The sequence below is a fragment of the Geotrypetes seraphini genome, chromosome 1 (genome assembly GCF_902459505.1).
Source record: "Geotrypetes seraphini chromosome 1, aGeoSer1.1, whole genome shotgun sequence".
NCBI classification, from domain to species: domain Eukaryota; kingdom Metazoa; phylum Chordata; class Amphibia; order Gymnophiona; family Dermophiidae; genus Geotrypetes; species Geotrypetes seraphini.
In genome coordinates, this window is record NC_047084.1 from 192,993,290 (window position 1) to 193,015,974 (window position 22,685).

The window sequence follows — 22,685 nt, forward strand, 5'->3', positions numbered from 1 at the left end:
CCATGCAGTTCCATCTGGCAATAGAAGCTTTGAAAGCTGACCTACCCAGTCAAGATCAGAAAGCCTCGAGTCATTAGTCCTCTCCAGGTAGATAAGCAGGGCCCTGCGCACATCCAGCTTGCACAAAGGTTTATCCTGTTTGACCAACCCATAGGCTGAAAGGAAGGCAGACAAAGATCATGATTAACATGGAAGGCGGAAACCACCTTCGGAAGAAAGGAAGGAACCGTACGCAGAGAAACACCCAACTCAGTGAAATGGAGAAATGGCTCCCTGCATGAGAGGGCCTGCAAGTCTGAGATTCTTCTTGCTGAGACTATGGCAACCAAAAACACTATCTTGGCTGTAAGGTCTAGCAGGGTGGTCTCTGAAATAGGCTCGTAAAGAGCATAGGCCAGGCTCTTCAAGACCACATTAAGATCCCAAGAGGGGAACTGTCTGCGCAATGGAGGCCTCAGCCTGAGGGCCTTCCCCCCGCAAAAACTCTCCTGCAGTGATCCACCCCTCCCCCTGATACGATCGGGCCAGGAGAGAGCCCAAGCCCTCCTGGCCCCGCCGACAATGATCGGGCAAGAGGGAGCCCAAGCCCTCTTGCCCCGGCGACAGCCCGATGTTCCCCGACACGATTGTGGCAAAAGGGAGCCCAAGCCCTCTTGCCCCAGCGGCACCCCTGACTCGATCGAGCCAGGAGGGAGCCCAAGCCCTCCTGGCCATGCGACCCCACCCATTACAAGATCAGGCAGGAGGGAGCCCAACCCCTCATGCACAGGCGAACCCCCTACCCCCACTAAAATATGGGCAGGAGGGATCCCAGGCCCTCTTGCCCTCAACGCACCCCCCCTTACACACTCATCCCCCGAACCCCCGATCGGCCCCCACGCCGACCCGCGAGACCCCCCCTGCCAACCCATGATCTCCCCCACCCCCAATCCCACCCCCAGTACCTTGAAATCATTGGCCGGACGGATGGGTGCCAAGCCCGCCCGTCCGGCAGGCCAGCCATCCCAGGAATGGGGCAGGATTGGCCCAGGCAGCTCAAACCCCACCCATAGGTGGGTCTGAGGCGCCTGTGCCATCTGGAATAGGCCCAGGTGCCTTAGGCTCCTCCTGTGGGCGGGGCCTTAGGTACATAGATTCACAAAGCAAACCGATTGTGTAGCGACCGGTTTGCAACCCGATTTCCCTCCTGCACTATTCACTTTCCTCTCCTGTGATCCGCTTCGAATCCGTGCATGCAAATGAGGTGAAACACATGCACAGTAGGCAGGGACGCGATTCAAAACACAAAATTTTATATCCGACCGGGCTGCAGATCAACTGAAGAAGCGACTGTTGGGGACCAATCGAAAACGTCTTTCCGACCCTGCTCTCTGCCCTGCTCTGCAATCTCTCCTGCTCTGCCCAGATCTCTTGTCTCCTGCTTGCTCACCCTGAATGCCGCCCTGCTCTGCCCCGCCCTGCCCTGCGAGCCTGTGGTTTTAACCCGCGGGCTTTAAGCGGGTTAAAACCACGGGCTCAATTTAAAAAAAATTAAAAATAATCTATGCTGCTGCTGACATGGGGAGTGTTTTCAGTACTGGCCTGAAGTTGCTGGGCGCCGCTTTTGGTTTCCTGTCTGCTAGTTTTGGCTATGCCACAGATGGCTTTACCAACTTGAGTGTCTTGTGTGACTCGGTGATGGGATCAGACCCCACCGATAAAGCTAAGGGGCACTTGGCCTGTGTGTGTTGGCCCAGGGAGGAAGTAAAGGCATCCTGCAAAAGAATATTAAGCCGCTGGCCGAGCCCGGCTTTCTCCGCCAGTTTCACATAAAAGATTCCCTTCCCTCTGCCCTAGAAAAATAAAAAAACAAACACAAAACTCTGCCGGCCCAGAGGTCCATCTACAGATGGTCTGCGCATATGCTGGGATCACTATCAAGCAATCCGGGCAGGCAAATGGGGGCATTCCTCCAATCGCCCCCATCTGCATATTGGCGTTTAGAGAATTCATCGGACCTGCCCGGATCGGGCCCAATCGGGAAGGTTCATGAATCTAGCCCTTTGTCTCCGTACTGTTTATATACTTACTACCACCAAGAAATCTTGTAAGGCCATATGCTCAAACTGATATTTATGACATGCTATTTTTAAGAAAGATTGTCCATAACATACCGTTTTGTAAAAATGCATTACTCAGATCTGAAGGAAGAAGATTTTCATGTACTTTCTGGGACCATACAGACACAAGGACACGCCTACAAACCCAGTTTAGTCAAACCCAGTTGTAGTGTATCACATAACACTTAACATAAAAATAGCCATACTGAGTCCATCTAACCTAGTATCCTGGTCTCATGTACCCGATAGAAATCCAAATAGTAGCAAAATTCCATGCTACGAATCCCAGGGCAATCAGAAGCTTCCCCCATATCTTTCTCAATAGCAAGACTATAGACTTTTTCTCCAAGAACTTGTCCAAAGCTCTCTTTTATTTTTAACCCAGATATGCTAACTGCTGTTACTACATCCTTCCCATGTTCCAGAATCCAAAACTTAACTATTCTTTGAATGAAAAAATATTTCTTCCTATTTGTTTTAAAAGTATTTCCATGCAACTTCATTTAGTGTCCCCCTCTGTAATATACCAACAGGGACCCAGCCCAGCTGCAGAGAGTTGGGGGTGCTGGAGCAGTCACAGGGCTGGGGTCCCTCTAGCTTCCACCTCCTCTGGCGTCAACTTATTATTATGGGGTGGGGCACCAGCAGAGCCGATGGCCTCACCTGCTCCATTTACCCTCCCAACTCCTAAATGAGATGCTCCGGCCAGAAAAGGGGTGCTCTTCCCTAGTTCTCATCCCGCCAGGTATGCCGTGTCCCCTAGTCTTTGTATTTTTTGAAAGAGTAAAAATATCAATTCACTTTTTGATATATTTTATAGTTGTGAAATAAGATAGGAAAATATGAAGTTAGTAAAAACTGATCATATTCTCACCTGGATAGGTAACATTACACACCTAAATAAAAGGTCAATACGATCTGGAAAGATACAGTATATACTGTACTACATCATATAAACATTACTGTTGAATAAAAAGAAATGCATCAACTTGAAGAAAGCTAACCTCTCCAGGCCCAATACAACTAACTGAATCTCTGTATTGTTTCATATTAGCAATTTGTTCAGTATACAACTCTGGCCGTCTTTCACAAAATCAGAAAAATGTTCCTCCAAGCTATACAAACATCTAAGCCAAAGGATACCCAACTGTGAAAACTTCCAGAGGGGTAATCGTGCTAGTCTGCAGAAGCCAAGGACGAGGCTGTTCTTTAGCATACTGAGGTTTAAGTGGAGCCTGCCTGCCAGACAGAAGGTGGTCCGCAGCAATATAAAAAGACTGAATCTAATTTATACAGCATCAGGCGATACGAAGAAGATCGGAGATGACCAGCACTGAACTGTACGCAGCCATGCCCGTTCCAGCCCCTAAGCAGAGGCCGATTAATGCAAGCGGAACCACGGCAGCTGACTTCCGATGACGGGGAACAGTGCAAACCCTACCTCCCGCCATCGCCAGCAGGACTGGTGCCAGAAATCTGCTTTTCACTCATTTTCAAAGAACACCGTGTACTCCTACAGTCACAACTCAAACTTGCTCTATGTCTTTGCCACGCTTTGCAGCCCAAGCTCCTCCCACCTGGACTGTACCTCCTCCCCGGTGGTGTCTAGCTCCAGTCCGACGCCTGTACGCTCCTAGCAGGGGGCGGGGATTAGCAGTTTTTCGCGTATTAGGATGTGATTTCACAAGTTTTTCCGGCGCAACGTTTCTAATTGGATAACAGAAGTTAGCTCATTACTGAAGACTAACGAGTGAGGCTTTTCTCGCGCGGGCACCAGGCGTGTCTAAAACCACTTCAGTGACGTCCTTCGGGTGGTCAATCTATTCGGAAAAATTGTGGAGATTCTCATTAGAATTTTTTGCTCCGCCCCCATCGCTCTGGGCTGTTCTCTAGTTCCTCAGTTTGTTTCTCTACTTCAGGGGTGCCCACACTTTTTGGGCTTGCGAGCTACTTTTAAAATGACCAAGTCAAAATGATCTACCAACAATAAAAATACTAAACATCTAACCCCTCTTTTACTACGGTGCGCTAGCCGATTTAGTGCACGCTAAGTGCTAATGCGCCCATTATATTCTATGGACACATTAGCATTTAGCACACCTAAATTGGCTAGCGTGCCTTAGTAAAAGACCCCCCATATTTATTATATATACTGTGTGCACCTCTACCATCCTCCAGACCTAGTTCCATTCCCCAACCAACATCTCTCTCTGTCCATCCAGAAGTCCAACTTTTCTTCCTCTCTCCACCCCTATTGGCAACATGTCTCCCTCCTCTGTTATGATTGTGCATCTCTCTGTTCTTCCTCAGGGTCTTTCCCCCTCTGTCTGCACCTTCCATAGTCCAACATCTGTCCCCCTCTCTTCTGCCTCCCCTTCGTTTCAGGTTTCTCCTCTATCTTCCTTCTGCTAACATTTTGAGTCCTCCCACCTTTGGTTCAGGTCTTTGTCTCTCTCGCTCTGTCATCCCCCTCCCCAGGGCCTGGCATCTCTCTTTCCTCGGTTCAGGGTGTTTCCCTTCTCTAACTCCTCTAGTAGTCCAGGATCTGCCCTGTCTTCTTCCTCCCTTTTGGTTCAAGGCTTTTGGTTCAAGGCTGCTTTCCCCCTCCCTCCTTAAGGTCCTTTTGTTTCCCCCCCCCCCCCCCCCGATCCAGCGTCTCTAAGGCAACCCCCATCCCACCGGAGCCATCGTGATGGGCATAGCCTTATCTCTACTGTTTCCCGCACACAGTGACTGTCAGGACCTCAGACCTCTTGAATGCAACTCTCCTCGTCTCTGTTCTTCCCTCTGGGCCTAATTACCACAGTTGAAAGTTAATTACGGCAGCCTGCAGAGCAAACATAGCAGGCTGCCGTCGGCCTCTGTAGAAAGTTCTCTCTGCCGTGGTTCCGCACCTCCTCTAACGTCAGGGGCGGAACCTCGGCAGAGGGAACGTGCTACAGAGGCCAATGGCAGCCTGCTACGTTTACTCTGCAGGCTGCCCTAATTAACTTTCAACTGTGGTAGGTCCAGAAGGAAGAACGGCGTCATCTGAGCAAGACAGCCGGGTGCTCACCTAAATTAGCTGGGCAGAGCACCCGGCTAAAAGATGCTAAAGATGCTAGGTAGAACACTGGCTTAGCGATCTATCGGCATTGCCTTTGTGATCGACCGGTAGATCGCGATTGATGTTTTGGGCACCCCTACTCTACATGTTTGATGGTAGGAGCCTGTCTCCTGTGTTTGTTTATTTTTCCTTTATTTGGAGTGTGTGGGGGGAGGGGAGGGGGGGTTCTATCCAATCTTGAGGCTTTTCTGTGCAGCAGAGGCTCCCAGTTCTGGGAAATCTCTGGCTGCAGGAGAGCTCAAGGTCAGAAGTCTGTAGCCAAGGGGCAGCCTGTGTGTCAAGGCACCTACTTGACCGACCTGCACAAACCCCCTTCTTTTACAAAGATGTGCTAAGTGTTTTAGCGCATGCTAAACGCTAACGCATCTATAGACTTATAATGGCTGCCTCATGAATGATCAAGCTGGAGTAGGGAGCTGGGAGTTCCCAGAGCAGAGTAAAGTCAGTACTGCCCTGGATGGATAGAGAGAGAGAGCACCAGTACTTGATCTGCAGGAAGTAGAGCCATAAGTGAACTGTAGACCTGAAAGTGTTAATAAGAGTAATAGCTGTGGACACTCCAGTTCCAGCAAGATTTAGGCCTGGCGGGAGAGTGGTAACAAAGTTGGCTAGAGGGTGTGTGGCACTTTTCAGTGCCATGACCGGGGAGAATTGGAGGAATAGCCGGTACATGCACATTTAGCTACACATTCTTGCTGGTGGCTGAGAAGCTCACCAGGAGTGTGCCTCTTCATCTGAGGCCCTGGCAAGATATAACTGCAGCAAAGTAGCAGGCTCAAGAGTATATGCCTTTTCATAATAGGCTTTGGCAACATAGCCAAGGGGTCAGGATGTTCCGAATGACTGTAGTTGAGGGACAGTACTAGATTGACAAGACAGGGGAAGCTCCAGAGGAATTGAAAAAATGTTAGAAGGAAGAAAGAACTTGTGTTGGGGTTCCTGAGTGCCCATAGTGGAGAGATGTAAGAGGAAAGCTATCTGGCAATTTGGACAGAAGTTCTCAGGAGAGAGAGGTTGTGTAACAGATTAAGGGGTTTTCCCTCCCCCATGCAAATATATTCCAGGGCAGCAGGAGATGCTAATTAAATTTGGAACTACAGGTCCCAGTATGCACTGGGCTATGGAGCTCAGTGTTAAGTCACAGGGGTGGGACTCACAGGAGAGAGGTATTTCTACCCAAGCTGGAAAGAGAAAGAGGAACTCTCAAGTTTCCCCAGACATGGGCAGAGATAGGCCTTGGGAAATAGACTGATGCCTATAGCAGCTGGCTGAGGTAAGCCACTGCTATATTCTTCGATTGGTGTGAGGCAAGGAATAAAGCAAAGTGGTTTTGTTTCTGTGAAAAATGTTTTTATGCTAATTGTTCCTAGCAAGCAAGGCTAGCCTGCCAAACCAGGCTAGTCTACCACATATGGTGTTTCTGCCTGTTTTTTTTAGCTTCTGCTTCAGAAAAGCTGACCAGGGGTCTTTAGAGGCTTAGGATCTCAATACAGAAAGCTTTTTTTGGAACAGCCTAAGGAGATCAGCTCCAGCTGAAATGAGAGAGGGAATTTATAACAGGTATTTAGAGCCGTAAAGGCAGGCATTTGGTTTCTTTTTGTTTCCTTTTCCTGAATAGAGCTTGTATATATACAGCTTCAGCGTCCTGACAGGCCTAATTAAGCCACTGTTGGCACCTGCTAAGCCAGCAGTGCATCTGTGCATTGCAGCAGTGAGAGAGTGAGAGCTGCCTTAATTACCCCACTGAATTCAGCTGGGAATAGCTTCTTGAGTTGGGCAAAGAAAAGAAGCTGTTGTAGGAATAGGAACTGTTAGAAATCCTGGAGTGGATTTACTAGATGAAGGTACAGTACAGCTTACTGCCAAAAAGGAAACAAGTGTTTACTGTGGAAATTGTGACTACTGCTTAAGTGTGGAATAGAAGTAGAGGAATTTCTGCAGGGAAGTGATGGTTTTAAAAGTCAGTACTCCAGGTTATACTGGTGAGAGACCAGAATCTGAGAATCCAAAATGGGAATTTGGGAGCAAGAGTGGCAAGAAACCTGGCTGATCTTGCAATAGAATCCTGGCAGGGTTAGAGGAGAACAAAGGCTTAAGTGCCTTGCAGCCAGTAGACAACCAGGAGGCAGTCAAGAGACCAGCCAGCAAAGAGAAGCAGGTTTTAAACATGGGAGAGTGGGAGAATGGCAGCCCAAAAGTTCCAAGAAGGGAAAGGAGACCAGTGAGGGGCACCAGGGACAGCCCAAAGAAGAAGCCAGGTCAACCATGTGATTTGGAGCCCACTGAAGGTTGGAATGGGGTATCTGCCATGGTGTTTTAGCCGGAAAGGAAGACTGAGCTCCAGGAGGACAACCTGGAAGAGGTTCAAAGCCCACCTCCAGATCTAATATATTTATTTATTGTTTTATTTTAGGTATTTATCTACTGAGCTAGAACAGGCTAAGCGCCAAATGAAAGACCTGTTAGAAGACAAACTATTTGAAGTTGAATATGTAGCTAAATTAAGTGAGGAAAAGAAAAATCTCCAGAGGCAACTGGTGGAAGTCCAAAACCAGTTGTTTAGGCAAAAGTAAAGTAAAGAAGAGGCTCAAGACGCCAACAAAGCTGTTCAGACTCAGCTGATTGAGATGGAAGCATCTAAGAATAAAATTGTGAAAGAACTGAATGAAGAAATTGGCAACCTCGGAGCAAGGAATGACGTATTGTCCAAAAAGTTTAATAATAATTTTATTCTTGTATATCGCCAAAGCCATAATAGTTTGAGGCGGTTTACAACAAGAAGTGCAGGACAATCGGAGAAATAGTTGCAATATAAAGTCATTAAATACATGCATGCAGAATAGAAGAAGTAAGAACATTAAAGTTCATAGGTTACAAATTAATTAAACAATTTCATTTTTACTGATTTTCTAAATCTAAAGTAGGATGAGGAATGCATAATAATGTTACCCAGCCAATCATTCCATTTACCTGCCTGGAAAGTGAGGGTTCTGTCCAGGAATCTTTTATAACGGCAGGTCTTTATTGTTTGATAGGTGAGCATATGAATTCTACATGTGGGTCTAATAGAACAATCCAAATTAAATTGAGAAACCAAGTACAAAGGGGCCAAACCAAGTACATAGGGGCCAGACCAAATATAGATTTAAAACAAAGACAGAAAAATTTGAACAAAACTCTTGCTTCCAGGGACAACCAGTGTAGTTTTTGATAGTAGAGACATATATGTTCCCATTTTTTAAACCAAAAATCAGTCAGACTGCCAAATTTTGAATAACTCAGAGTCTTTGAAGGGGTTTTGGTTTTTTTTTAAGGTTCCCAAATAAATGATGTTGCAATAGTCTAGCATGCTTAAAATGGAAGATTGAACCGATAAACGGAACGATGGCTGCATCAAAATATTTTCTGATGGTTCTGAGTTTCCATAATGTGGAGAAGCATTTTCTAACCAATAAATCCTTGTGTACATCTAAAGTAAGGTGTCGGTCCAAAGTCACTCCCAGAATTTTTATGGAATAGTCAATAGGGAAGTCCTGACCATTCAAAAAAATTGATGAGTCTTTAATTTTATCATTTGGGCTCGCCAAAAAAAATTTGGTTTTATCTCGGTTTAAGTTTCAATTTGAATTCGGTCATCCATAGTTCAATTTGCTTTAAAATAAATGACAGATGATTCTTTGTCTCAGAAGTCGGGGATGTAAGGGAATAACTATAGTGATATTGTCTGCATAGAGAACAAGTCAGCCTTGTAATAGTCCAGAGTGTGTACTATCGGGCCAAAGCAGAGATTGCAGAGGTCAAAATGGAGCAGCTACAGCAGGAGTTGACAACAACAATGCCAGGCTGGCGGTATACCAGACTAAAGAAGCAGTACAGAACTGTGAAGCAATGAAAGCCAAGTCAAGGGGGTTGGAAGAGCTGAATGGCAAGCTCCAAAGAAAGTTACAAGAGATATACTTCCTGGAGGAGGAGGGGGCAAAGATGGCTGGGAGAACCCAGCAAGAGTGCACTCGGTTAAGAAGAGAATGATGTGTTGTCCCAGAAGCTAGAGGAGACCCAGGCTCAGCTTGCTACTAAGACTGCCACAGGGCAGGAGTGCCAGAAGCAAGTAGAAAAACTAGATTTGGAGCTGCAAGCCATTCAGGAGCAGCTAAGAAAGAGATGGACTCATTGAATGGAAGAAGAATCAGCCCAAGGTCCAGGGAAGTGGCTTCCTGACACCTTTATTAGGCCAAGACAGATTACCTGGGAAGAGAGTACCCAGGGTGACCTTGAAGAGAAGGGCCTGGCAACCTCTCTAGAATTCTGGAAGGAGTTAAGACAGGCTTGCATGCTTGGAGATGGGGTATGGGTGAATGTCACAGTGGAGTTCTCAAGAAGTGGAAACCCACGGGGGTTTGCAGTTCAATTCTACCCTACACCAAGAGGCCAGTACATGACAACAGATGAGAGAGAATCTTAGTCCGCAGGACATAACAAGGTTCACTGGATGGAGGGAGATGGCGTCCAAGCTCTGGTAATGGGAGGAATGGACTCTGATTTGGTTATAAGAGACAACCATACTCTTAAACCAAAACTCAAGTCTACAGATCCAAGAGCTAAAGTGGCAAAAGGTCAAATGTGTCAAAAGCCAAAGAGCGCATTGATCTGGGACTCTCCAACAGGGGAGGGAACCCAGAGACTGACAGCCATTAGCCCCTTGACTATTATGGACTATAAGAAGAAGAAGAGATCGGCTCAACCAGAGAAACGATGGTACTGCTTGCTGTGCCCTGTTCCCAGTCTTCTCTATTACAACACCACAAATTTGGAACGCATTGCCGTCTCGCATCAAGGAAGAAAAAACTCTTAATAGGTTAAAGGAATGCTAAAATGTTGGCTATACAGAGGCTTTCAAGACCTGAATTTTACAAGGCTCTCCTAAGCACAAGGAAATAAACAATGAAACCTTTTACCTCTCCTTTCATTTTGACCTTTTTTGTTTTTCTTTTCTATATGCATTGTAGTTCTCCCCACTTTCCTCGTGTGTAAGTTTGTTAATGTCTTTGTTTTTTGGAATATTTAAATATGTTGGATTTCCCCTTTTTACCTGTACATCGCTTTTGAATTGCAATTGAATCACAATTTTAATAAAATTTGAAACTTAAACTTGATGTATGCATGAGACATGGAGAGTACAGTCGGGGTTGGTCTTGGCGATTCAGAATAGTGGATAATGTCCTAAGTGTCCTGGGAATGTCTTACCCTCCACCCTTGGGGAAAGGGGCCCCTGGTAAAAGCAGGCACTCACGCTATTAAAGATGAGCTGAGGGGCGTATGCAACAGATTAAGGGCTTTTCTCTCTCCCATGCAAATGTTATACCTCCAGGTAGCAGGAGGTATGTGGAACTACATGTCCCAGCATGCACTGGGCTATGGAGCTCAGGGTTGAGTCATAGGGGTGGGACTCGCAGGAAAGACTTATTTCTACCGAAGCTGGGTTTATTTTGGAGAGGTCCTTGAGGGAGAAAGAGGAACGCTCAAGTTTTCCCTAGACATGGGCAGAAGCAGGCCTTGAGAAAACAAACTGATGCCTATGGCAGCTGGCTCAGGTAAGCCACGGCTATATTTTTTGGTTGGTGTGAGGCAAACAATAAAGCAAAGTGTTTGTGTACTAATTGCTCCTAGCAAGCCAGGCTGGCACAGTGATGTGTGTATGCAGACAGGGAGGACCTTGGCAAGATGTTAAGGGAGTAAGCGTTGCAACATACTGCAGTACTGATTTGACAGGTGCTACTGCATGCACAGGGGCTTGTGCACAAGAGAGTTAGCACTTTTTAAAAATAATAATTATGTATGTGTAAGTAGGAGTGTTTGGAGAGTGGTTCTTTTTGTGTAATTTGAATAGAGAACATGAGGGCTCATGCTGGCTGTGTGGTAGTGGGCATGATGGCACTGATGCAGGAATAAATATACTGGCAAAAGTTTCATTGTAACAGTTGGGAATTTTGTGGTAAAAGGGACAGAATGCTGCTGGAGTGATGTGCTAGCAAGCAAGAGAGTTTAGCATTAGAGAAGTCTCTTGTCCTTTCACCTTCAATACACTTAGCAACATCTAATTTCTTTCCTCAAATGGAAAGCAAGTGGAGAGCCTGATACTAGCAGTGAAGCATTAATTCAATTTTTGCACTGCCCAAAAGGAAATTAATTTAAAAATCTGAAAGGAAGAAACAACCCTGAGGGCTGGTGGGGAGATCTTTTAGGTAGGGAAAAGCCAATTATTCATTAATTTGGGGGAAATGGCTAGTTTTCACAAATAGGGTCATGAACACAATTAGAGTACATACATTGCTAGGGAGATAAGTCTGCTTCAATTGCTCCCTATTTTATAAAAGTCAAAAAGAGAACTACTGTATCTGATTTATTGAAGTGACAGATTCTGAAGTCCTGGTCCTATTCTCAGTCCAGAGTGTGAACTAGCTATCATCATGAGAGCACTGGGAGTGGGAAGAGGAGAGAAATAAGTATTGAAGATAAAACAGTGTGCATATATTAATAAGAAAAACATTTTACAAAAAGTTTTGAGTACTCAAGCCTTAAAAAGTAATATCCATACTTTCCTGTTTCATCCAGGATGTCAGATTTCTTTAATTTTAGTAATCCTCTCAGAAGAGAGCAGAAATATAAATAGAAGAAAATTACTACAAAGAATCATTCAAAATCAAGAAGTAGGTTTGGAGCGAAAGAAAATTCGACTTATCTGTCATTTTGGGTGAAAGTTGCAGAGACATTTGAAGAAATGATTTTTCCAAAAATAAAAAGGTGTTTGCTTTGAATCCTGCAATATAATAATTATTTTTATTTTTGTATACCACCACACCACATAGTTTTGGGCGGTTCACATGTAGAAGAACTGTACAATCAGTGAACAAAATACAATTGATTTAAAAATACATTAAGATCAAATTAAAATAAACATTTTTAAATATCAGTATACAGTTTGCCAATCAAAATTGAGAGCCATGGTAGAAAAACGACTCGAGAAGATGGTGGACAAACTTGAAACGGTAGATCAGGCATGGTCCCTACTGAAAAATACTATCACAGAAGCACAAGATCTCTACATTCCGAGGATTTCCAAAGATCGGAGAACAAAGAGCAAAAGAGAACCGGCATGGCTTACCATACAGGTGAAGGAAGCCATAAAAGAAAAGAAGGACTCTTTCAAAAAATGGAAATGCATAAAGACAACCGAAGCCTGGAACAAACATAAAGATGATCAGAAGAAATGTCACAAGGCGGTGAGGGATGCCAAACAGGAGTATGAGGAAAAAATAGCCCAGGAGGCCAAAAACTTCAAGCCCTTCTTTAGATACGTGAAAGGGAAAAAACCTGCAAAAGAAGCAGTGGGACCCCTGGACGACCAGGGAAGAAAAGGGTACATCAAGGAAGATAAACAAATCGCAGACAAACTAAATTCCTTCTTTGCGTCCGTCTTTACGAAGGAGGACACCTCAACAATACCTGAAGCGGAGAAAGTGTTTGCAGGAGAAATAGAAGACAGCCTCACCACAGTTGAAGTGGACTTAGACCAGATATACTATCAGATCGACAAACTTAAAAGTGACAAATCCCCTGGACCGGATGGAATTCACCCGAGAGTCTTAAAGGAATTGAAGGTTGAAATCGGAGAGTTATTGCAAAAACTTGCAAACCTGACAATCAGAACTGGACAGATACCGGACGACTGGAGGATAGCGAACGTCACGCCAATTTTTAAAAAAGGATCGAGAGGGGAACCGGGCAACTATAGGCCTGTGAGTCTTACGTCTGTCCCCGGCAAGATGGTTGAAGCACTGATCAAGGATAGCATAGTCTGGCACTTGGACGCACACGACTTGATGAAACCCAGTCAACATGGATTCAGGAAAGGGAAATCATGTTTGACGAATTTACTCCAATTTTTTGAGACCGTGAACGAGCAAATTGATAGTGGGAAGCCGGTGGACATAATATACTTGGACTTCCAGAAAGCGTTCGACAAAGTTCCACATGAAAGACTTCTCAGGAAACTACAAAGCCATGGCATAGAGGGGGATATACAAAGGTGGATAGGCAAATGGCTGGAAAACCGAAAGCAGAGAGTGGGCATAAATGGGAAGTTCTCCGACTGGGAGAAAGTGACTAGTGGTGTACCCCAGGGCTCGGTACTTGGGCCGATCCTTTTTAATATTTATATCAATGACCTGGAGGAAGGAACAACCAGTGAGATCATCAAGTTTGCAGATGATACAAAACTATGCCGGGCAATCAGATCGCAGGAGGATAGAGAGGAACTCCAGAGCGACTTGTGTCGGTTAGAAACATGGGCGGAGAAATGGCAGATGAAGTTCAATGTGGAGAAATGCAAGGTAATGCATTTAGGCAATAAGAATAAGGAATACGAGTATACAATGTCAGGTGCAACTCTGGGGAAGAGTGAACAAGAAAAGGACCTGGGTGTACTGATAGATAGGACCCTGAAGCCGTCGGCACAATGCGCGGCAGCGGCAAAGAAGGCAAATAGAATGTTGGGCATGATAAAGAAAGGAATCTCGAGTAGATCGGAGAAAGTTATAATGCCGCTTTATAGGGCAATGGTCAGACCACACTTGGAATACTGCGTCCAACATTGGTCTCCCTACCTAAAGAAGGATATAAAACTGCTGGAGAGGGTGCAGAGACGAGCAACAAAACTGGTGAAGGGTATGGAGAAACTGGAATACGAGGATAGACTTAACACTAGGATTGTTCTCCCTAGAGAAAAGGAGACTGCGTGGGGATATGATCGAGACCTTCAAAATACTGAAAGGAATCGACAAAATAGAGCAGAGAAGATTATTTACATTGTCCAATTTGACACGGACTAGAGGACATGAAATGAAGCTAAGGGGGGACAGGTTCAGGACTAATGTCAGGAAGTTCTGCTTCACTCAGAGAGTGGTTGACACCTGGAATGCCCTCCCAGAGGAGATTATTGCGGAATCGACCGTCCTAGGCTTCAAGAGCAAACTAGATGCATATCTCCTTAAGAGAGGCATATAAAGATATGATGGACTATAAATTACGCCAGGGTACACCTGGCAGGGCCTCCGCGTGCGCGGATCGCCGGACTTGATGGACCAAAGGTCTGATCCGGAGATGGCAGTTCTTATGTTCTTATGTTCTTATGTTCAATTTACAAGTTTACCAAACAGATCTGTTTTCAAAGCTTCCTAAAAGACATAAGAATAAGCCTGAAAAAATAATGGTACATAACCATTAATTCATTTTGCCTGCCTGAAATGCAAATAGTTTGTCAAGAAATTTCTTATCGGCAAGATTTTATGATTGGATAAACGAACAGATAGTGTCCTCGAGTGATCCTGTTTGGTTTATATCATTCAAAACATGAAGACAGGTAAATAGGAGCCAGACCAAATAAGGTCTTAAAACAAATACAACTGAACTTGAACAATATTCTTGCCTCAAAAGGCAACCAATGCAACTGTTGGTAAAATGGAGTAACATGGTCATGCTTTTTTTCAAGCTGAAAATCAAACAAACTGCTGTGTTCTGAATAAGTTTCAATCTCTTTAGAAGTTTTTTGTGAGATCCCAGATACATTATATTGCAATAGTCCAGAACAGACAGGATGGAAGATTGTACTAGTAATCTAAAAGATACACTATCACAAAATTGTACACATATTTTGTAGTTTATGTAAGAAAGCTTAGATAAGCACAGCTGTGATTTTTAAAAGAATATTTTAAATGTTTTTAACTAGTTTTTTAACACTGGTATTCTAGTACACATTGTAGCTCTACCATATTTATTGTTTTAACTTTTGTGTGCAATAGGCTTAGCAGGGGTATAGTCACAGCTGAGCCTGGGCCCAGCCAGCAGTGGTTCACCCTTGACAATACTGGCATTGGGGAGGAAGTTAGGCTCTCACCGCTGTCTTCAAAGAGTTGCTGGCAGCATGTAAGGATCATTACCAGTGCTGCTGGCTGATCCAAAAGCCTTTCCTGCACTGTGTTCCTACCAGGCTATAAATTGGAAGGTGCATTAGAGATATGGGGGGGGGGGGATGAATGCAGTGGGAGGAAGGCTTCTGGGTCACAATATAATAGTTCGTACTTGCTGCCAGTGACCCTTTGAAAGATGCTGCATAGAGGAAGGAGAGAGAGAAAATTGTTGGGCATAGAGCTGAAGATAGCGAAGGAGAGAGATGCTTTATGGATTGGGGGAGAGAGGGAAAATTGTTGGGATGGGGAGAGATGCTGCACAGTATAGATGAAGAATGAGAGAGGAAGAAATGTTGGATCACGAAGGAGGAGAAAGATGCACAGGGAAGATGGGGATGAGCCCAATAGGTATGTTGGACATAGTGGTGGAGGGGAGGGATGATAAGAGATGATAGACCTGGGATACTAGGGAGAGAAATAGAGATGGTGGACAATTGTAGAGAGAAAAGAGGGAGTGATGTTGAATATGAGAGTGGAGGAGAGGGAAAGAGAAATGCACAAGAAGGAGATGTTGGATACAAAGGCAGAAGGGAGTGAGAGAGAGAGATGCTAGACTAGTGGAGAAGGAGATGGAGGGGAAAGAGAAGGGACAGAAAGAGGCTTTGGGGTGGGTGATGTCAGATATGAGGTTGGGGGTCAGACACTGGACTAAAATAGTGGAATCATGTGGGAAAAGCCAAGGAGGGTGGGGTGACAAGAAAATTAATATTATTGAGAGGAGGATAGTGTTACAGGGAATGGAAATATGGCAATGGGTAGTAGATTAAAGATGGAAGTGGGTGGAAGGCTGGAGCAGGATATCCTGTCTCCCTCCTTCCCTTTTTATCCAGGCTACTTGAATGTGCTGTTTACCACCATTGTCTTGACTTTCTTTCATCTCAGGCTATCTTTGACCCACTTCAATCGGGCTTTCACCATCTCCATTCTACAGAAACTACCCTTACGAAAGTCTCCAATGATATGCTCCTGGCTAAATCTAAAGGCCTCTACTCCGTCCTCATCCTTCTTGATCTTTCCTGTCTTCCATCCACAGCTTTTGACAAAGTAAATCACCACCTACTCATCGATATGCTGCCTTCGTTTGGATTTCAGGACTCTTGTTATATCATGGGTTTTTTTCCTATCTTTCCCATTGCACCTGTAGTGTATGCTGTGGTGGATCCTCCTCTACAGCCATCCTGCTGTCAATTGGTGTACCTGAGGGCTCTGTCCTGGAACCACTTCTTTTTTCCATCTACACTTCTTCCCTTGGTGCACTAATCTCCTCAGATGGCTTTCGGTATTACCTCTATGCTGACGACTTGCAGATCTATTTCTCTACACCTGAAATCTTGACTGACATTCAGTCCGATGTTTCAGTCTGCTTGTCTGACATCACTACCTGGATGTCTCACTGCCATCTAAAATTAAACATGGTCAAGACTGAGCTCCTTATCTTTCCACCTAAACCTGTTTCTCCTCTTCCCCTGTTCTCTATTTCTGTGAACACCCTCAGGCTCCCTGTCTTATCGGCTCACAACCTTGATCTTTGACTCATCTTTCCCTTCTCTTCACATATCCAAAAGACTGCCAAAATCTGTCGTTTTTCTGTACAATATTGCTAAAACCAGACCCTTCCTTTCTGAGCGCAGTGCTAAGACCTCTTGCCTAGACTACTGCAACCTACTTCTCGCTGGCCTTCCACTAAACCAACTTTCTCCCTTTCAGTCTGTTAAGAACTCTGCTGCACGCCTCATATTCTGCCAATGTCACTATGCCCACATTACCCCTCTCCTGAAGTCACTTCATTAGCTCCCTGTATCTGCATACAGTTCAAACTTCTCTTACTGACCTACAAGTGTATTCATTCCACAAAAATCTAAGATTTCTGAATCGCTCTAATACTATTTAGTTCAAGGTGATTTGCATCAAAAAGAAACCATAAAAATTATATGGTAAAATGCAATTCCTTGGATAAAAAGATGTCCTTACAATTCTTTAACAAAAACTACTAACTTTACAATCGATCATATAACTCTTTTTTTTTTTTTTTTTCAACATTCTATGAATTTTCCAATAACTAACTTCTGTCCTTATTTTTATAGGTAAAATCATTCCAAATAAGAGCAGCATATGTAAAAGAAGAATTAAATTTACTTTGTCCTCCTTTTTGGCAGGAAAAGAGTCACCTTGGTTTATAGTCAGATCAGCTTATATTCGAGTATATAGCTGTTAAAACAATCACGTTTAAATGCTCCCCTCAGGAGACACCCAATGCAGCCGGTTTCATAATCAACTGCCTCAGGGACTTGAGTGAGCTACTCCAACGATGGGAATATGCCTTCACTGGGAGCACGTCACTTCCACTGTTAGTGAATGTCTGCTGCCACTGAAAGTTGAGATTAGCCCTATGAATAATAAAAACTTACATGATCACCTTTGAGACAGCACAGAGTTATTGACTGTCAACACAGGTGAGTTTTCTATCTGAGGACATCTCATTATATTATAATGCATGAGTATAGAGGGTTTTTTTATGATGTTTTTGTGGTTTAGTATGATTGAAATGGCAGATGAGATTGGAGGGGAGGCAGGGAGGAGAGGAAATTAGAGGGTGGAAGAGGAATCCATATTTTAGGCCCTAGCAGGTCTTAATACCAGTCCTGACCCTTGCTGTAACTGGTGGGGATCATCTTTGTAAGCAGTCAAAACTCCCTTTTAGTAAGCTTGGCAGATGGTGGCAGCATTTTTGAGCCACCAACAACTAAGCATGTGTGGGGTGTCGGCATCGGTGGCTCAAGCTTGCTAAAAGAGTTCTGGCTGTCTTTTTGGAGGACAGAACTAGGGGATCCTCATGAGCTAAGGTATTTTTATTTTGAGTTGGAAAATGTCAGGGGAGGAGTGGAGAGTTGGAGGTAGCAAATGAAACAGGGACAGAATTTATCCCTGTGGTTAACATTGGGAAACCATCCCCGTGTCATTTTTTTTTAAGGAGAGAAGGAAGAATCAGAGTATGAATGAGTATAGCCACTGACCCTCAAGCCTTCCATTGAAGAATGCTGGTGCAGAAGGACTGAGATTGACACTAAATAAGGATATGGGATGGTTTCCCACGATTATCCACGGGGACAGATTCTGTCCCCTTGTCATTCTCTAGGAGTAGGAGAGCAGGGAGCAAATTGTGTGCCCAACCACTTTGGGCTCAGGACCACACAAAATTGGCTGTCTGGCTATGTCACTAAGGCAGTGGTGTACCAAAGGGAGGGCGGGGGGCAGTCCACCCCGGGTGCACAGCTTGGTGGGGTGCACAGCCGGCCAGGTCCAGGTCCTCCTGCCCTTCCTATCCCCCGGCCCGCGCCGCTGCAATCTTGCCTCCCCCCGCCGACAAGAAGTCTTTCCGACGTCAATTCTGACGTCGGAGAGGACGTTCCGGGCCAGCCAGGCAGTGATTGGCTGGCCCAGAACGTCCTCTCCGATGTAAGAATTGACGTCGGAAACACTTCTTGTCGGTGGGGGGGGGGGGGGGGAGTTAGGATTGCAGGCGTGGACCGGGGGAAAGGAAGGGGAGAGGCGCTTTTTTTTTCTTTTTTCCGCGGCAAGGAGGGCAGGATGTAGGCAGGCAGGATGGCTGGCAGCGCAGCAGGGAGGGAGATAGGTAGGCAGACAGGCAGGCTGGCTTTGGAGGTGGACAAAATCTGAAAGGCAGTGGGGGGGGCATGAAGCACTGGGGACACTAAGGACACGGGAGGAGGAATTGGGGACACTAAGGACACGGGATGGAGGCACTGGGGGCACCATGGACATGGGAAGGAGGGAGGGAATAGAAAGAGACAATTGTTGGGCCTGAGTGCAGAAAGAAAGAAATGAAAGAAAGGATACACAGTCAATTAATAGATGTCCCCTTTTGATGAAAAAAATAAATGGTCACGTTACCTCTGACTTACTTTCTCTGCAGCAGAGTCGGCAACCGCGCTGAGGTGCAGGAAGGTCCCGCGATGACTCATCTTCCGGCTCTGCTCCGAAAGAAGTAAGTTACGTCGGAGGGGGTGGACCCGGAAAACGCAGTCATAGTGAGACTTTGACACAACTCCCTGCGTCTGCCGGAGCAGAGCCAGCAGATGAGTCATCGCGGGACCTTCCAGCATGCGGCTGCTGAGTCTGCTCCAGAGCAAGTACGTCGGAGTGGGGTGGACTGACAGCCGGCAGCTACAGTCATCGTGGGACCTTGCTGCATGAAGGGAGAGAAAGGAGCAGGATTGCTGGAATGGAAGAGTGGTGGAGGGAAAGAAAGGGGGCAGAGTGGTATGGAAGGGTGGTGTTGATAGAATTGATGTACAGAGAAAGGGGAGAGACATAAGGGGGAAGGATATTGGAGGGAAAGAAAGGGGGCAGATGCTGTTTGAAGAGGGGTGGATGGCGAGAGAAAGGGCAGACATTGGATGGTAGTGGGGAGCCTATGCTGGATGGAAATGCAGATGGGAGAGATAAGGGAGCAAATGCAGGAAGGAAATGGAAGGAGAGAAAGAGGGGAGCAGACACTGGATGGAAGTGGACAGAGAGAGGAGAAGGTACAAGATGGAAGGGTTGGAGAAAGAGGGTACATAATGGAAGGAGGGGATAAATAAAAGGAGGGCACATGATGGGGAGAAAAGGATTGAGTTAGGGAAACACTGGAGGGGTGAGGTAAAGAGGTGGCAAGCTTTAGGTAGACAGTAAAAAAGGACATTGATGAGAGGGTAGTAAAAACGTAATCTAGACAGATGCAGAAAATAAATCGAAAAGGAAAATAAGGGAAAGGGATTGCAGAGGAAAGGTGTGGGAGAGGGAAGGAGAGGAGAGAGATGCCAGACCAATGGGGGTGAAAGGAGAAATGGAAGGGGGAGGCATACAGTTTCTGTAAGAGGCATAGAAGGAGTGAAGATGCCATATAGGGGAAGAGAGACGGCAGACAGTGGATGGAAGGAAGAGAGATACAAGAAGATGAGAAAAGCAGAAACCACAGAAGACAAAGGTAGAAAAAAAATTTTCTATTTATTTATTGCTTTAGGAGACATGTGTCACTGTTTCTGTGGTGCACTGTATGCAGAGTCCAGCTTCTTAGTGGTTCAATTTAACCTTTGTCTATGTATTTCTATTTTATCCCCCCTTTTTACAAAACTGTGGAGCGTTTTTTAGCACTAACCGTGGTGGTAGCAGCTCTGATGGTCAGAATTCTATGAGCGTCAGAGCTGTTACCACCGTGGCTAAAATCCACACTACAGTTTTGTAAAAGAGGAAGGGGTTAGTTTGTGATTACATATTCCATACTAGGCGAAGGTGTTTTCTGTGTTCTGTGTGTTCGAAAGACATGGTTTTTTGTTAGGCTTGACTGCAGGATTGATCTGTGCTAGTCTGGCTTGTTTAGTTTTACAATGGGTGTATTGATGTTGTACTGCTCACTGCAGTATGTAAGATGCTGCCTTTTCCTAGGTACTCATGTGTGACATGTGGCTTGTTACTAAAAATCATGTTTTTCATACAGATGGGGGAAAGTGTCAAAAAATGATGGGCCCCGGGTGTTACATATGCTAGGCACGCCACTGCACTAAGGTATAATATATTCTACCAAACTATATAACTTCTCACCTATTACATCTAAGGGCATTAATACATACCAACATAGAAGCATTTCTGGGTAGTTTACTAGCATGCTTTAGACCTACATGAATCACAGTTTGGGGAAACATCTGCTTATCCACTGTGACCAATAACAAACTTTGTTATTGTATGCTAAATTCCATAATAACTTTTGTTATTGTATACTTACTAAATTGTGCTATCACTGCAACCACAAGAGGGTGTTCCATCAGCACCACAAACAGATTCAGTTTTTACCAGAATGCTTTCTGATGCTGATCTGTCAAGACCTGTAGCTATGTGTGACCTGCATGATTACTAATGCTGTAATCCTGCATAATGTTGCCCTGCCCTTGTGATTACTTGCAAGTGCTGGACTCAGTAAGAAATGGGTGGACCTCCCCTCCACCTTGAATTTCGCATTTTGGGTAAGGAATGGAATGAGATCCATGTGTCTCAAAAGAACTTGTTCTCAAGACTAGGCTTCTGAATCGTAGTAAAGAAATACACTTCTCCCTCCAAATCCATGGTTTCAGTATCTGCGGATTCGACTATTCGTGAATTTTTTGGGGGTGGTCTAGCGGGCTTTCGGGGCAGAAGCGCTCTTCCCCGAAAGCCCGCTAGACCACAGGGTAAGGTCCGGGAAGCCGGGGGGTGGGTTAGAGCTGGCCCAAATGTTGTTCATGAATTTTCAATATTCGCGGGCCGGCTCTGCCTCTAACCCCCGCGAATATTGAGGAAGGAGTGTACAGTATTGACAAGATTTACAACTGCACTTAATTAAAACTAATGCAAATAAGTTTCACTTTCTTTTCCAGACATGCTTTCATTGTCTGGACTTCTCTATAGCTTAATGAGCTCAACTTCACAAATTTGTGCTTTAGATTTCCAAATATCTGTTTCACTGTCTGTATGTAGCCCAACTCCAAATCCACAAATCTAAACTGCAACTCATGATCATCAGACTACATATCAGCTGATTGTGATACTAATATACCAAAATATTCCAATTCATATGTGCTTTGTCTCTGCCAGCCATCTAGTATAACATTTCTCAAGTAATCTCACAGAGATCCACAGCTCTATACTGTGTAGAGCAGTGGTATTCAACCCAGTCCACAGGGACCACCTGGCCAGTCGGGTTTTCAAAGTCTCTGTCATCCATATTCATTGTGGATATCCTGAAAACCCAACTGGCCAGGTAAATACCACTGGGTTGAATACCACTGGTGTAGAGTATTATCATAGAAAACAGTGATCTTGGTTTCTCAGTCCATGTTTATGTTCATTTTCATTTTATGTAATATAATGCTTAAGTTAAGTGAATCTAAACATACATTATTTCAAAAAATAAATAGGGAAAATGGAGAGACAAAGACAGATACAGTACGAAACTTGCTGAAACAATAGCAAAAGAGGGAAATGGAATAATACAATATTACCTGGATTGAGGAAAGGAGAAAACATTAGAACAGAAAAAATGACAGCGTTACTATAAGCATGGGGTGTGCCTGATGGTCTAGTATTGGCTCTCTTCATGAGGGAAATAATGAGCCTTAAAATGGTGTTTGAAATTAGAGATTGAGAGCTCAACTCTCTGAAAGGCTAAGGTTGTTCCATAGAACTGGTGCTGACACTGAAGTAGAAATGGTATATGAATTCCCAGTGAAATGGGCAATGTGAAGGAACAACTAATAGATGGAACAAATAGGTTTTAGGGGACTGTGTAGTCTGAGGAGGCTGGCTAAAAATTGTGGTTGCCCAAAGGATTGAATTTTTGATGGCATAAGACCTGGACCTTTTTATGGGATTCTTTAAGAAACTGGGAGCCAGTGTTCTATTTGGAAAAGAGAGGTAAAG

At 44.8% G+C, this 22,685-nt stretch overlaps 2 protein-coding genes across 5 annotated transcripts in view; one reads left to right on the forward strand and one right to left on the reverse strand.

The window, feature by feature from the left end:
* The window catches only part of DCTD (dCMP deaminase), a 50,156-nt gene extending 45,178 nt beyond the window's left edge, over positions 1–4,978 (reverse strand). The window contains exon 1 of one of the 3 annotated variants that reach the window (XM_033943002.1): positions 4,901–4,978. In XM_033943002.1, the coding sequence (XP_033798893.1) occupies positions 4,901–4,941 (41 nt within the window). In that variant the 5' untranslated portion in view covers positions 4,942–4,978. The other 2 variants (XM_033942993.1, XM_033942985.1) reach the window with 2 other exon arrangements.
* A 1,420-nt stretch (positions 4,979–6,398) lies between these two features.
* LOC117359779 (deoxycytidylate deaminase-like) overlaps positions 6,399–22,685 on the forward strand; it is a 108,692-nt gene continuing 92,405 nt past the window's right edge. Inside the window, exon 1 of one of the 2 annotated variants that reach the window (XM_033943022.1) lies at positions 6,399–6,478. The gene's annotated coding sequence lies outside the window, so the exon portion shown is untranslated. Of the gene's footprint in view, positions 6,479–6,932; positions 7,050–22,685 lie in introns of those variants that run through there. The other variant, XM_033943032.1, reaches the window with a different exon arrangement.